The sequence below is a fragment of the Antechinus flavipes genome, chromosome 3 (genome assembly GCF_016432865.1).
Source record: "Antechinus flavipes isolate AdamAnt ecotype Samford, QLD, Australia chromosome 3, AdamAnt_v2, whole genome shotgun sequence".
Lineage (NCBI taxonomy): Eukaryota > Metazoa > Chordata > Mammalia > Dasyuromorphia > Dasyuridae > Antechinus > Antechinus flavipes.
This window is the reverse complement of record NC_067400.1, coordinates 37,817,249-37,833,546: the sequence shown is the minus strand read 5'-3', so window position 1 is coordinate 37,833,546 and position 16,298 is coordinate 37,817,249. Positions and strand designations below refer to the sequence as shown.

At 35.7% G+C, this 16,298-nt stretch overlaps 1 protein-coding gene across 4 annotated transcripts in view; it reads left to right on the top strand.

Annotated features, from left to right (window-relative positions):
* Positions 1 to 16,298, top strand: part of PEX5L (peroxisomal biogenesis factor 5 like) — a 261,179-nt gene that overhangs the window by 46,595 nt on the left and 198,286 nt on the right. Inside the window, exon 1 of one of the 4 annotated variants that reach the window (XM_051983215.1) lies at positions 10,640 to 12,906. The exons of the other annotated variants lie outside the window; for them this stretch is intronic. Within the exon in view, the coding sequence (XP_051839175.1) occupies positions 12,817 to 12,906 (90 nt within the window). The 5' untranslated portion in view covers positions 10,640 to 12,816. Of the gene's footprint in view, positions 1 to 10,639; positions 12,907 to 16,298 lie in introns of those variants that run through there. 4 annotated transcript variants of the gene reach the window in all.

Here is a 16,298-nt window from a genome sequence, read left to right as displayed (position 1 = left end):
AATTTAAACAAATTGTTCTAGCAATAAGTGTTGGAACTGAAATTTAAACTCATCTCTTTTAATTCCAAACTAAGTGCTCTATCCAATAGAGCAGTATTTCTCAAAGTGTGGTCCAGTGATTCTTAAATGTCATCAAGTTTTTTTGTAGGTCTGCAAAGTCAAAACTATTTTAATAATATGGTAAATATAGATTAAAAGGCATCCACATAAAAGCTAGTCTTAAGGGTGTAAAAGAGTATTGAGAGAGAAAAAATGGGAATTATTAAACTATCAAATTCTTTTGCAAACACAGCTGCAATGAGATAACTTCAGAAATCCTTCTGTTTTTGGACTTTGGGAATTTCATATTTAGTGTTCTTCCCTCCATATTGGCTACTATTCTGCAGGTAATAATTGACCTGGTTTTTTTAAAATGCCATTACCAAGCTTCTTTTCTAGGGTTTCTCACTTTGTCCCAGTTTGTAGAAGTTTATGTTGTCTCTCCTGTTGAGTCTTAGCTCCTTAACTGATTTTGTCTTATTAGTGAGATTAGGAGTCTCTAAATGTAAAATTGTGATATTGGGTTACACTAACAGATGATGATGATAGTCATCAATGGCCAAAAAACACACTCAAGAAAGGAAGAAGAAAAAGATCGAGAGTCAATGTGAGAGAATTTCCTGATTTCAGTTTCCAGGGCCCTTTCCCTACCCATATTATCTTATGTTTACCTATCTGCTTAGATATCTCCAAGTGTAATGTAATCACTTCAAGGGTAAGGATTCTGCCTCTGGTCTTTATCTCCAGAACATAACACAGTGATTGGCATATAGGAGCAACTTAAGAAATGCCTGCTGATTCATTTAATTGTTACCAGGATAGGAAGAATGTATTTAGAAGAGATTAATTTGTTCTGATCTGATAGACTTAAAAAGCAAGTGAGCTGGGACATAGTTTTAATAGCTTAGTACAATCAAAGGAAAAGAGAATTTAGAATCATATGACTTTAGTTCAAATTTCATTGTTCGTATTATGCCCACCTGTCCATGTCCCCATTTTGGGATTTTCTTGCCAGAGATATTGGAATGCTTTGCCATTTCCTTGTCCAGTTTATTTTACAGATAAGGAACTGAGGCAAATAGGGTTAAATGACTTGACTAGAATCACATACCTAGTAACGATTTGAAGGCTAAATTTGAATTCATGAAAATTAGTTCAGATATTAGCTTGCTGTTTAATGACATAATCTTAGACAAGTTATGTAACACCTCTGGTGTAACACCTCTGGGTGTTTCCTCAACTGTGGAAAAAAAACAGGACTAGGTAACCTTTGCATTTTCAAATTTATAATCCTATGATCCTAGGAGAGAAAGCAGATATTGTCTAAATGTGTTAAGATTTAGGAGGAAAAAAAAATAATGGACATATACAAGATAGGGCTGAAGACTGCCCAAACTTTTGTATGCCGATGTTTTCTAGTGTTGTTGATAGAAATGAGCATTTGACCTCATCAAAAACTTTTTCTGCATCAATTGAAATAACCATATGATTTTGCTCTTATTATTACTGTCGTACATTATATTGATAGTGTTCTTAAAATTAAACCAATGCTGCATTTCTGGCATAGGGCAAATCTAGCCATAATTGTATAATCTTCATGATATATTGCTAGAATTTAACACAGCCCAGAAGACAAGCTAAAGAGGAAAAAAAAGAAGAGCGTTAACACTGCACTGAAACTTTCTGCAGACAGTTTGGCTGTGCACAAGGCTAAACTAAGACCAAAACTTGCCTAGGAAGGGGTGCAGAGAAGGAAGATCCTACTGAAGAGGTGAAGATACCTGTGAATAGGAAAAAACAAAAGCCAACATTTCCAGTAGGGGCTACCTATGGGAATTTGAGAATGGTTTTCTTAAGGGAGCATGGGTTGCTTTGTTTAATTCGTGTTTCCTAGTTGCCTCCCCTTCAAAAATGGGCATTTTGCATTGGAGGTAATTTGTGATTCTCCTGTATGCACATGGGATGCTCCTTGACCTTAGGCATTGAGCCTTCACACCTGCCAGGATAGGGGTGAGGTGGGTGCAGAGCCATAGTGATAATTAATAAAGAAAGGAAGAAAGGGGATGTGAGATTGTTATTCTGAATAGGAATGAAGTTCCTGCAGTAATTAATTAAAAGTGTCATTGACTGTAGTTATAGAGAAGGAATTGCAATTAAAGCAGACAATGAATTTGGGGGCTTTTGTGAGACTTTTTTTCATTAATTACTCTATGTTCTGTGATCAATTTCATTCCAAAGAGAAATTCGATGATTTCTGAATCAATGGATGGAAGGGGTCTTCTTCCTGAAATGGCAGACCCATTTTGGACAATGGATGTACATAGGTCCATATCTTTTAGCACTGATTGAGCTGGAAGGCACTGAAGGAATCCAAGAAGCATGCTCTAGTTATGGGGAATGACCTCCCAAGGGGAATGACGACAGAGGGGAGGAAGTTTGCATTTGGAGGTACATACATCTTGGGAATACATATTTGTTTCCCCCCTTACAAAAGCTCCTTGAGAGTAGGGACCTGTGTTTTGGCTTTGTGTGTCTCTAGTGCATATCACAGTATCTGGAATATGGTCAGCACTTAATAAATGCTTGCTTATTGACAACGGAAAGTGGTGGAAAGAATGCTGGATTGGGAATTGGGAGAACTCTGTCATTCATTACCTATATGGTCTCCCCTCCTTGGTCCTCAATAAAAGAAGAGGATATATTAGAAAACTTCTCAGAACCATTTTAATTATGAATCCATGGTTCCATCATGTTATTTTTTCAAAAATTGGGATGCATAGATTCATTGTTGGGAAATTCTTTCAACTTTTATCTCTAATCCTCAGTGAAAAATCTGCTTTAGTAAAAGTATATTCTCATTTGCAGCCAAGTGTTTAGAGCATTTTAAGTTCAACTAGATAATAGAGGAAGGAATTGCAGGGTTTAGATTTCAATATATTTCCTTCTCCCAAGGAATGCTTGGGATGATGCTATTTGGCATTAAGTAAACAATAGTAATATGCCTCTTGTTGAGGTAGTCAACAAATAATGAATATACTGTAGTGAATGTACTGTACATTAAAGGCAGCTGGATAGCCCAATAGCTAGAGCCCTGGATCTGAGAATTAAGTTCAAAGACAGCCTCAGTCACTTACTAGCTGTGTGACCTAGGTCAAGGGACCTCTCTCTGCCTCAGTTTCCTTGTCTCTAAAATGCGGGTAATTATAATACCTTTCTCACAAGATTATTGTAAGGGGCCCAATAGATGTCTATAGCTATGACTCCAAGCCTCAGGTCAAATCTCATTTTCTGCAGGAAGCCTCAACTGGTCCCTCTCCTAGATACTAGCACTTTCTACTTTTATATTACTGTCTATGTACTCTATATATGCAAGATATTCCTAGTTATTTACAAATTCTCTCCTTGATTAAAATGTAAGCTCTTTAAGGATGTGGGTTGTTTCTAATTTGAGTCTTGAAGACTAGACTAATTTTAATAGGTAAAAAAATAAAGAGACCACATTCCAGGGATGTGTGAAAGTCTGCATGAATACATGGAGCTGGGAGAAGGCAGAACGCATAATCAGCAGCACTGGTAGGGGTCATAGAATCTCAGAGTTGGAAGAGACCTTAGTAGCCAACTTGTATTCAGAAAAAATCCCACCTGCAACAAAGCTGACAAGTATTCACCAACGTAATGATTAAATAAACCCAGACTTACTTTGAGATTGTGGTTCTGCTATCTCACTGTTTATTTTGGTAAAGTCACTTCCTTTTTTTGAAATAACTAGAATACTTCTAGGATGTCTAAGTCTCTTACTTCCTGTCCAAGGAATGGGAATGATATCAAATTAGGCTTGGAAGACTACCTGGAGCCAAATTACAGGGGTCTTCAATGCCAGCCAAGAAGTATCACCTGATCTCAATCTAGAACCAGAAGGGACCTCAGCATACAATATATCCAAGTCCTTCCTTTTGTAGATGAGAGATCTGAGGTTCAGAAACATTCAGCAACTTTCCCATCATCACACAGCCAAAAATCTATCAGGGATGAATTTTGAACTCAAGTCTTTCTAATTCCAATTTCAACATTCTATCTACTACACCATAATGCTCTGAACATATAACTCTTTCAATATGTTGTAGAACAACTAAAGTTTTGAAATAATTATTTCAGTATTATTATCAATGACATAGTTATTACAGTATTTTGTGGAAAGACCAAGGCTTTCTTTCCCTCTGGCCACAGGGCAGATAGGGTCTTATCAGTACTTTTATTTCATTTTAACCCTACTCCAGTGGATTGCCGCATTGTCTAATGTGTGTATGTGGACAGTATTTTTATCTAGTTCTATTTAATTCAAATCAAGAAATATTGAGTACAAGGCACTCTTCCAGACTCTCTCCTATTTCTCATAATTCAGTTCAGTTTAGTTCAATTCAAGTGTGCCATGAACTGTGCTAGACAAACAGATATGCAGATAAAATTAGAACAGCTCTCTCTCAAGGAGCTTGAAATCTACTGGGAGACTACAATTCACACACACACACTCACACACACACACATTCACACATACACACACATACACACACACACACTCACAATGTTTTATGCTTTGCTTTGTTTTGTTTCAGCAACTAGTAGCAACAAAATATTAGCTCCACTTAACTCCAGTCATTTTCATATATTCCCATTCAGAAATCATCTCAAACTGTGCCTTGTGTTTGAAGCTTTCTTTGCCCTACCTCCAAACCCCAACTGTTAATGTCTCTCCCCTAAAATCACAATTCACCCAGCAGTCAGGATTATGGATGAGATTTAATAAATGCTCAGTGACTGAATTATTGATTAATATAATCAATCAGCAGCAGCATGGGCACTGTTTACAATCTATTAATTTGTGTTTGCCACTTTAAAAAAAATCTATGGCTCTTTTGTAGCAAAAATTTTCCAAAGAGAATCTCAGCTCTTCAAAGACAAGAATAGGATCGAAATAACCCCCATGCATCCCCTTATCAACTAATAGCATAGGCCTCCTGTGCTCCCAGTGGTTCAATAAATGTTAGGTGATTGACTCTGTGGGGTGACCTTCAGTCTATTTTGCCATCTGTCAGGAATAGATTAGCTATTGTTCTTAAAAAACACAGAGGAGATGGTGGATGAAAATTAGAAATACCTTGTTTTATAATGATTTAATAGTGGGAGCAGTCCGTTTTAGCCAATTAACTAATCTAGCAAAGGAAGAGAATGTTTAAAAAAGCAGCAGACTTGGGTATGTCTGAGATCTTTCACTTAATAGGTGTATTATTCCATAAAAGTCCCTTTACTTCAGAAATCATTAGGTCTCGTGTTATGTGAGCCTTCAATAGCAATCAGTATGGCTTCTGGAGAACATGTCCAGTGATAGTACATCAGGGATGCTTTAATTATACAAAGCACACTCTTCACAATATCTTCTTTAATAAGAAGAAACAAAATGATAATTAACATTTATATAGTAGTTTATGGTCTATAAAACACTTTACATCTGTTCTCCCATTTTAACCTTACAGCAACCCTGGGAAATAGGTGCTATCAATAATCCCCTCCCTTTACAGAAGAACTGGAGCTAAGACAATAAAAGACTTGCCTTGGGTCATATAGCTATTAAGTTTCTAAAGGAAGATGGGGAGCTTAAAACTTCCTAATTCGAAGACCAGCACTCTGACACAGACCATTGGCTGCCTCTATAAATATAGTCAGAACATGTTATATTTCTGTTTCAAAGATGAAGAAAATTCATGACTTAGTTATGAAATAAATGTGCTTCAGTTACCTTAACTACACAATTAACGGATTGGACTCCATGGAGTCTAGGGACCATTACAGCCCTTGTGATTCTGTACTTTTTTTAATGGGCCTCAGTTTCCTCATCTGTAAAATAAAGGGGTTGGACTCAATAGTATTCTTCCAGTGCTATGTCTATAATGTTATAATCCCAAGACATTGATTCAACAGGAATAAAACTATCAGGCCATAACCTATGAGGGAGTCATCCCCAGTGAGATCCTAGCAGGCCTGTATAAATTCTGTTTATGCTATCATTTCATGATGTAGCTGATTTCTACAAACTGGATTAACTCTCGATAATCCAATGTCTCTAAGATTCAGAGAAACCTCCCCATCTTTGGAGAATCAGGCTGTCAGATGGCATTTCTGCTGAATGGCCTGCCATACTAGAAATGTCTTAATGGGCATATGGGATTTTCATTTAAAATAAAATTCAAATTATACTTCACAAGTTGGAAAGTAATTAATTACCCTATAGTTTAGCTTGATTTTGAAAGAAATATCCAGGTATTCTGAAGACCTTACACCTGAATTCAATTCTCTTCATTTTTAAATTCTTAAGCTAAACATCAGCATTTTCCCCCAGTCAAGATGGATTTGTGACACTCATAGAGAAAAGGCTAAAATATCAATTACTTCATCTTTTTTCTCCTTTTCTATTGGATTGTGCTGGCTTTTCTTGCACAAATTTCACTTAAAATAAGAAAAGAATTCAAACCTGGGAAGGAGTAAGGAGTCTGAAATCAGTGCAAGAAGAATTCCGCCGTTAGAAGGTTTTCCCTGAGATGGATGGAATCATTAAAAAAAACTCAGAGATGAAGCAAATTGTTCCAATATGGATAGCATCCTGCTGTTTTCTGGGTCCTTTGATGACAGACCACAGTCAGCAAACCTTGCTTTGGAAAATATTGTTTTTTCTTTCCTTCCTCTTTTCCTTCCTTTCTTCCTTCCTTCCATCCTGCCTGCCTCCCTGCCTGCCTTCCCTCCTTCCTTTCTTCCCTCCTTCTTTACCTCTTTCTTCCTTTCTCTTTCTTTCTCTCTTTTTTCTTTCTTTCTTTCTCTCCTTAAGCATTTTTATTTAAAGTTTTAACTTTAAATACTTTAATAACTTTTGGAAGTTAAAACTTTAACTTCCAAATTCTATTCCTCCCTCCTTCTTCCCCCCTCCTTCCTTGAGATAGCATGCAATAAGATATAGATTATGCATATGAAATCATGTAAAACATTTCCACATTAGTCATTTTGTACAAGAATATTTAAATAAAAGGGGAAAGATGGAAAAGTGAAAAAAATAGCATGCTCCCTTCTGTATTCTATCAATATTAATCTTTCTCTGGAGGCAGATAGTATGCTTCTTCATGAGTCCTTTGAGATTGTTTTAGATCATTATATTTCTGAGAATAGCTAAGTCACTCACAATTCTTCATCAACAATATTTCTATTACTGTATCCAATGTTGTCCTGGTTCTGTTCACTTCACATGAATCAGTTCATGTAAATATTTTCAAGGTTTTTAAAAATTATCCTGCTTGTCATTTTTTATAGCATAACAATATCCAATCCAAAAGTATACTACAATTTGTTTAGCTGTTCTCCAATTGATGGGTGGATATCCCTTGAATTTCCAATTCTTAGCCACAACAAAAAGAGCTACTATAAATGTTTTTATAAAAATATGACTTCACCTGCCTTCCTTGATATCTTTGGGATATATGTGTATGTGTGTGTGTGTGTGTTGTGTGTGTGTGTGTGTGTGTGGTGTGTGTGTGTGTGTATATATATATAATTCCAAATTGCTATCCACAATGGTTGGATCAGTTCACAACTCCACAAATAGTGCATTAGTGTCTTCCCACATCTCCTTCAACATCCAACATTTTCCTTTTTTGTCATCTTCATCACTATGGTAGGTGATCTCAGAGTTGTTTTAATTTGCTAAGAATAGCTAAATCACTATTGATTTAGTGATTTAGAGCATTTTTATATGATTACATATTTTATTTGATATATTTGTCTAAAACTGCCTATTTGTATCTTTTGATCATTTATCAATTGGGGAATGACTTGTAATCTTACAATTTAGACTTTGTTCTCTATATATTCAAGAAATAAGGAATTTATTAGAGATACTTATATATAAAACTTTCTCCCCAGTTTTCTGCTTTCCTACTAAATTTGGTCCCATTGATTTTGTTTGTGCAATGGTTTTCCAGTGAAAAATATTACTATTTTTCTATATTTTTATTTTTTAAATTTTATTTTATTGCATCTTGATATCTCATAGAATCATTAATTTCCACTTGCTCAATTCTAATTTTAAAGGAGTTTTTTTTTCAGGGACCTTTTGTACTTCCTTTTCCATTTGACAAATTTCATTCTGGGAGGAATTATTTTCCTCAGTAAATTTTGCTATATCTTCTCCCATACTTTGATTTTTTTTCATGATTTCTTGCATTACTGTCATTTCTTTTTCTAATTTTTCTTCTACTTCCTTAATTTGCTTTTTTGAATTCTTTTATGCCCTTTCAGAATGTTTTTGCCCTAACACCAAATTAATTTTTCTTCAAGGCTTTACATGTAACCTTTTGAGCTGTTGTCTTCTTCTAAGTTTATGCCTTGATCCTCCCTCACACCATAGTAACTTTCTATAGCCTCGTTCTTTTTCTGTTTGCTTTTTGTTCATTTTTCTGCCTTTTTGTGACTCAGTGTTTTTATATGAGAGCTGGATTGTGGTTCTGCACTGTTCCAAGGTTTTAGCACTGGAGCTCAGGGTCTTATTGCTAGCTTTCACTGGACTTCACAGTTTATCTGCTTGCTTTCACTGAAGGGCAATCTTCCCTTCTGGCTTGTACTGGGGGATGGGGTCTTAAGGATTAAGGATTCTTAAACCTCATCAGAACATCAAAGTTTGCAGGACTGTGATTAGGCATTTTATATTTCACCTTGGTTCTGATTGTTTTCCTCATAGTTCATGTCTTCTAATAAGCCAGACCAGTGGTTTGGTCTTCTCTCCTTGTTCACAGTCAACTTTTACTATGAAGAAATTACCTTTACTACCAATTATCTTCACTCAATTGACTCAGGATTTCTAGAACCTTCAAACTTGGAAGATCACCAATAAGTCTAGATGTGTCCACTTTGAGGCTGTTCCCAAAAGTTTACCAAAAAAGGGGGGAAAAGATGTCTTTGTACAAAAATATTAAAGCAGTTCTTTTTGTGGTGGCTAAGAATTGAAAATCTAAGAGGTGCTCTTCAATTGGAGAATGGCTAAACAAGTTATGGTATATAATTGTAACGGAATATTGTTATATTATTGTGCTCCAAGGCATGACAAGCAAGATGATTTCAGAAAAACCTGGAGAAATGAACTGATGCATAGTGAAGTGAACAGAACCAGGAGAATGCTGCATATAATAACAGCAATATTGTTTGGTGAAGAATTGTGAACAATTAGCTATTCTTAATAATACAATGATGCAAGATAATCCCAAAAGACTCATGATGCACACTATCTGCCTCCAAAGGGAAAAAAAACAATATTGATAGAATATATATGAAAGAATGTTATTTTTCAGTTTCTTCCTTCCATTTTTTTCTTTTATTTGAGTCTTCTTGTACAAAATGATAAAATATGGAAATGTTTTACATGATTGCAAACATATAATCTATATCTAATTGCTTTCCATCTTAAGGAGGATAAGGGGAAAGAGGGAATTTGGATCTCAAATTTTAAATTAAAATGTTTTTTAAAATTAGGAAAAAATACAGACTGTTACTATATTCTCAAATAAAAATTTTGAGAGTATACAAATCTATAATCATAGGCTCCGATTTGAAGCTGGAAAAAGCCATCAGATCCCCCTCCCTCCTTTTACAGATGAGAAAGCTGAGTTCCAAAGAAACAGAAGGAATTTATTCCATATCACACAAGTGATCTGCCAAAACTGAGGTTTGAACCCATTTAAGAGTGAGGCAGAGTCACTCCACACCAAAGATTTTCTTCTTGATGTTATCTCTGCTGTTAATTTAAGTCCCTGAACCAAGAGAAGCAGATGCCTTGAGTAACATATTGCTTGCCTCAGCAAGGTCTTAGAGTTCTATGCCCTCTTTGGGAGAGGCCTGAAGAGACTGGAAACTAAAGTGTTTTGCTTATTCATTCTGCGAAGCCTTTTCTGAAATATTCAAGCAACAGGCCTCTTGCTAAACAATATGTGTTTGATAATGAGGCACAATAGAAAAGCTCTTTTACAGCATCCCATAAATCAAAGTCTAAGCCCCCACTTCTGCTTTCACCCCCCAATGTAACGTTTTTCTTTCTTTACAACCTCTTTTTTAAGAGCACAATCAACTTTCCATATGATTTCATCCACGACTGCTGATGAATATTTTTTTAATTTAGTGCCATGTAGAGAAGAAGAAAAAGAAAAAGAAAAACAAGAAGAGGAGGAAGAAGAAGAGGAAGAAGAAGAAGAAGAAGAAGAAGAAGAAGAAGAAGAAGAAGAAGAAGAAGAAGAAGAAGAAGAAGAAGAAGAAGAAGAAGAAGAAGAAGAAGAAGAAGAAGAAAGAAGGAGTAAGAGAATGATGAGGAAGAGGAGGAAGAGGAGGAGAAGAGGAAGAAGGAGGAGAAGGAGAAGGAGGAGGAGGAGGAGGAGGAAGAGGAGGAGGAGGAGAAGAAGAAGAGGAAGAGGAGGAGGAGGAGAAGGAGGAGGAGAAGGAGGAGGAGGAGGAGGAGGAGGAGGAGGAGGAGGAGGAGGAAGAGGAGGAGGAGGAGGAGGAGGAAGAGGAGGAAGAAGAAGAGGAAGAAGAAGAAGAAGAAAATGCAGCATCAATTGTTTCCTCAAATGAAATAGCTCATATGTCCAAAAAATTCAAAGAAAACAGAAATTAGAACAGCAAACTATTTTTCAATTTATCTTAAATAAGCAGATAAATTCAAACAGAAACTACACAGCACAAAAGTAAAAAGATATTCGGCAATTATCCAAAGATCAATAGAGATATTTTATTCAAATGATACATGTGCCAAAGTGAAATCTGGAGTGCCTGATATATATTAGTGAGCCATCTGTAACAATGAGATTAACCTAATCTCATGACTGCTAAATCACCACCACCTTCTCTCTCATGTAAATCCATCTGTACATGTGAAATAATAATAATAATAATAGTTGCCATTTTATAACATTGAAAGTTTTGCAGCATGCTTTACATTCGTCATTTCATTTGCCTTTCACAATAACCCTGTAATGTATAGATGTAGAAACTAAGATCCACAAACACATATTGATTTGATCCTGATCAAATAGAATAAGCCTCAGAGGCAGGATTTGAATCCAGGACCACGTGTCTCTAAGGCAAGCACTTTATACACACTAAATTATACTCTCCCTTCTTTAGTAGAATAAAAGAGAAAGGTCTAGGTCATCATATTCAATTTACTTGACATTTCCAGTTCACTAAGGCCATATTAATCATAGAAATCCAACAAGATGTCTGAAAAGGCAAGATGGAAGAATAGGAAGCACATGGGCTGAAAGATTTGATCTTAATAGACTTGACTCTTGAGCCAAATGCAATCAGTCAATCAACAACCCTGGTGTTGGGAATGCAAGCACAGACAATGAAACAATGAAACTCTCAAGGATTTTTTGTATAAAATTCAATAGAAATAAATGTAAAGTCTTACACTCAGATTAAAAAAAAATCAACTTTATAAACTAGAAATGAACTTAATGTAATTAAATAGTTTCCAATCAAACTTAGAATCATAATATCCAGAACAATGGAGATCATAAGGCCAATATACTGTGCCCTTATCAGACCATAGCTGGAATCAGGTTCCATTCCAGCTGCCACAATTTTAGAGAGGACAATTATAAGCTTAGACTATGTCCAAAGATAGGGTTGCAAAGAAGGTCAAGATCTTGCTAAGATCTACTATAGACCTGGAAGTAGTTAAGAAGGAGGAGGGAAGATTTAGGGAACATGATATTTATCATCAAGTGTTTGGGGGACACACAGAAGAGGCACTGGATTTTCTTTCCTTGGACTCTTACAGCATAACTAGGAATAAGAGTGAATGTTAAAAAAAAAAAACAGCAACAGATTTCTGCTTGATGTGTCATAACAGAAATGTCCAAAAGTATAATGTGCTGTCTTGGGAAATAGAGGGACCTCTCCCACTAAGACTGTTAAGCAGAGATTGAATTATCATGTGCAGTGGTAGATATTATGAAGGAAGTTCTTGGTCAGAGACAGATAGAACTTGATAAATGGCCTCTGACATTTTTTTGTAACTGAGATTCTGTAAAATTTAATGGTTATGTAAGAAAGACAAGGCTCATTGGATTCTAAGCTTCTCTGGGGGAAATCTATGTAGTAGAACTCTCAGCCATTCAAGCTTGAAGGAACCTTAGATGCCCACTCCTTCATTTTACAGATGTGAAAAGGAAAGTCAGATGATTCGACTTAGTTGATAAAGATCAAACAATTAGTAAATAGGAGAGCCAGGATTCAAGGCCAGATTCTCTAAGTCAAAGAATAGCATATTTGCCACCTAGCATAGTGTACATGAAAATGATAGATTCCTGCAAGACTTCTAAGTGCAACCTGAATCAGATTAAAATGTAATTGGGAAATGTTTCACAAAATAAACATGCAACACAACATAGATGCTACTAATTTGTGGTTTTCTAAGTCAATATGTGGTTTTAAGGATCCATTTGTGTTTGTTTGACACCATTAGTATACATAGACTTTATGTTTGTTGAATTTAATCTAATCAAATCAAATAGATTTCATTCAATACAATCAACTGTTCCAGAAATATTTCTCTTGTAAAATGTTAGCATTCTGCATTATGATTATATCATTAATTTAATTTAACTTCTTCTTGTTGTTCAGTTCTTTTTTCAGACTTGTCTGACTCTTTAAGACCCCAGTTGGGATTTTCTTGGGAAAGATTCTGGAATGGTTCGCCATTTCCTTCTCAAGCTCATTTTACAGACGAGGAAACTGAGACAAACAGGGTTAAGTGATTTGCTCAGCATCATACAGCTAGTAAGTGTCTGAGATTGGTTTTAACTTAGGAAGATGAGTTTTCCTGACTTTAGGCCAGGCACTCTATCCACTGGACCATTGAGCTGCCTAGTATTATTATAATGTACATACAAAAGACTAAGATCCTATAGATGCCATAAAGAAAACATGTAAGATGTGATCACTGCTCAATGAACTTTCATGCTAAAGATTAGCAAAAAAAAAAAATGTGTATTTTTCATTGTAATAAGTTTTGAGGCACCATGAACTGTGAAGGGGGTGATAAAATAGTAGATCCATGCAGATCTCAAGAAATCCAGCTATTTGGGAAATTGGGAACCATTGTACTTGTGGAAGGTGTTATGGTTTGTATAATTTTCAAAATGGTGACATCACATAATATGGCTGTGGCCAGTTCCAACTGGGTAGTCAAGATTAGGGATTTCATCCAGGTGACTAAGACAGGTAGTAAAAGCCTACCCTTTTGGGGGAAATGATTAAAGTTCACCTAAAATTGGAAGATCATTTTAATGGTCAGCATGAGTCAACAATGAGACATGACCATTCCCTTCTCCTCCAAAAGAACAAACAAATTTGGTCTGAAAACAAAACACAGAAGGTTATATATCCTTCTGTCCTCTGCCTCGTCAGACCACAGCTGAAGAATTGTGTTCCATTTTAGTTGCCACATTTTAGGAAGGACATTAATGATCTGGAGAACATCCAGAGAACAACTAGAATGATAAAGGACCTTGACATTGACTTTTAAGCTCCTAATAAGTTAATCAATTAGATCCCAGAATAATACTAGCTCAAATTTATGCAATACTTTAAAGATTACAAAGCACTTTATACTTATCTTATTTGAGCATCACAACAAGGCTGGGAAGAAGAGAGTATCGAGTTTTTTGGTGAGATCCTAGAGGTACAATGAAAAAGCACTAGATTTGGACTATAGGAGATAAAAGTTCAATCTGCCACTCAATAAATATCTTCATGTGACATCTGTGAGTCTCACTTGATTTTCTTATCTATTAAGTGATGAGAGCGTTGAATGAGATGACCTTTACAATCCCTTTTAATCTTAAATCTGTCTTCCATTTGATTATCTACATTTGTAGAATAATAGAATTGAGGGAAAGGAAACATCTAACCTGGAGGAAAGAAGACTCAGCAGATATAATTGCTTTCTTCAAGTATTTGGAAGGTTGCCATAAAGAAGAGCTATTTAGACTTTTCTGCTTGTTTATTGATTGATCTGCTGTTAAGTAAACTAACAAGCATTCTGAATCAATTGTTAAGTAGGAACTGAAGGAAGAGAAAGGTTGAGGCTAATACATGAGAAAACCAGCCAGAGTGAGAATGCTACGCTTTTTCTGCCTCTCTAAATAGTATTTGAACAAAATCCACCTTCCATGATTCTTAAGAATTCTTAAGAATCATGGAATCATAAATTTAAAGTCAGAAGAAATATTTGAGATTAGTCCTTTTGTAGTTGAAGAAGCTGAGGATTGGATAGGGGATGTGCTGAGTTCAAAGGCAGGATTTGAAGCCAGTTCCTCCAATTCCAAATCCAATATTCTTTCTACTACATTACAGGATCCTAAGTTCTCAAAGGTTTTGCCAGCAGAGGGCAAACTCTTAAAGGTCCTGCCAAGACAAAAGGATTTCATTTATGAACTCAGCAGTGAACCAAAATAATTGTATCTAAGCCCAGATGATCCAAGTTTGAAGGGCTTCATGACCAGCTTGGGTAAGGAGGGATGGACTTTTAAGCCACAGCAACTCATGAAGATCAATCTCATAGGAAGGGCATGAAGTAAAATTGGTACAGGGAATATTTACCAGATAATATCACAGCTTTTTGAAGTACTGGTGGATAAATTCGGTCAGTCAATAAGCATTTATTAAGGGCCTACACTATGCTAAGTGCTAGGGATATGAAATGAGGCAAAAGAAAGTCCCTCCCCTCAGCTCACAATCTAATGGAGGAGAAAACAAGTAAGATTTCCCTTCCCCTTTCCCTATCCCCATCACTACTCTTTTCCACTTCAAAACAGCTATTAGAGAGAAATCATGTGGAAGAGCCGAATGAATCCTAGCTAAGGAATCAGGAGACTTGCAGACAAGTAGTTTCCCCTTTGAGACTCAGTTTCCTTACTGTAAGGAATGTAGATAAACCCCATCCTGCTTATCTCCTGGGGCTGTTTCAAGGCTTGAAGTACAGAGAAGTGTTTTGTGAACTAGAAAGGGTGATACAAAGATGTTCTTTCACTCCCCATCACATTATAGGGACCTGGAACACAGACCCAGGTTCAGTAGAGAGTCAAAAAATGTGTGCAGGATCACAATTTTAGAGCTAGAAGTATCCTCAGAAGCCATCAATCCACACCCCTCATCCCATGTTATTTTAAAAAATGTTCAAAGAGACTATAGTTTATCTTTGTTATTAATAATCATCATCTGAACAAGCTGCTTTTAGAAAGGCCTGGAAAGATTGACATTTGATGCGAAACAAGTGGAACCAATAATACATTGTGCACAATAAAAGCAAGAATGTGCAATGATCAACTATGAAAGACTTGGTTCTTCTCAGTGGTTCAGTGATCCAATATAATTCCAAGAAACTTTGGGTAGAAATGCCATCTGCATCCAGAAAAAGAACTGTGGAAATTGAATACATCAACACATGCTATGCTCATTTTTTTTCCTGTTTTTTTTTCTCTCTTGTGGTTTTTCCCTTTTGTTCTGGTTTTTCTCTCCCAACATGATTCATAAAGAAATATGAATTTAAAAGGTTAATATACAAGTATAATCATAAAAAATAAAACAACTATTTTTTTTAAAATTCATCATCATCATCATTTAAATTTTTCTATTTGTATATCAACCAATATAGAGATTAAAAAGACAATGAGATAGAAAGAACCTACCTAGAAGAGAAAGATTCAGGCTCTAACACCATTTTAAATAGGTAACATGATTCTGCATGAGTATTCCATACATGGAAAAGGAGATTACATTCTATGTAATACAACACATATCTTTCAAAAGTTTATTGAAATGTAATTCAATGAGGAAGAGGCTGTTTTATTTTTGTCTTTATGTCTTCAAATCTAGCTGAGACCCCTGTATACAGTAGGTGTTCAGCAGATTCAATTGAAAATCTATTGATGAATATATTCATCTATTAAAAAAAACCTATTTTATAGTCTAATGTGATTTTTAACAAATTAATAACTTGAGGTCTTAGAATAATAATGGATAGCATTTCCATGCTGTTTTAAGACTTACGAATACTTTAGGCATGGTGTCTCATTTGAACTTCACGACAAGCCTGAGAGGTAGTTTGCACAAAATTTATAGGGTATTCATGATACAATGCAAATAAATAAATAAATGAAAAATTGAAT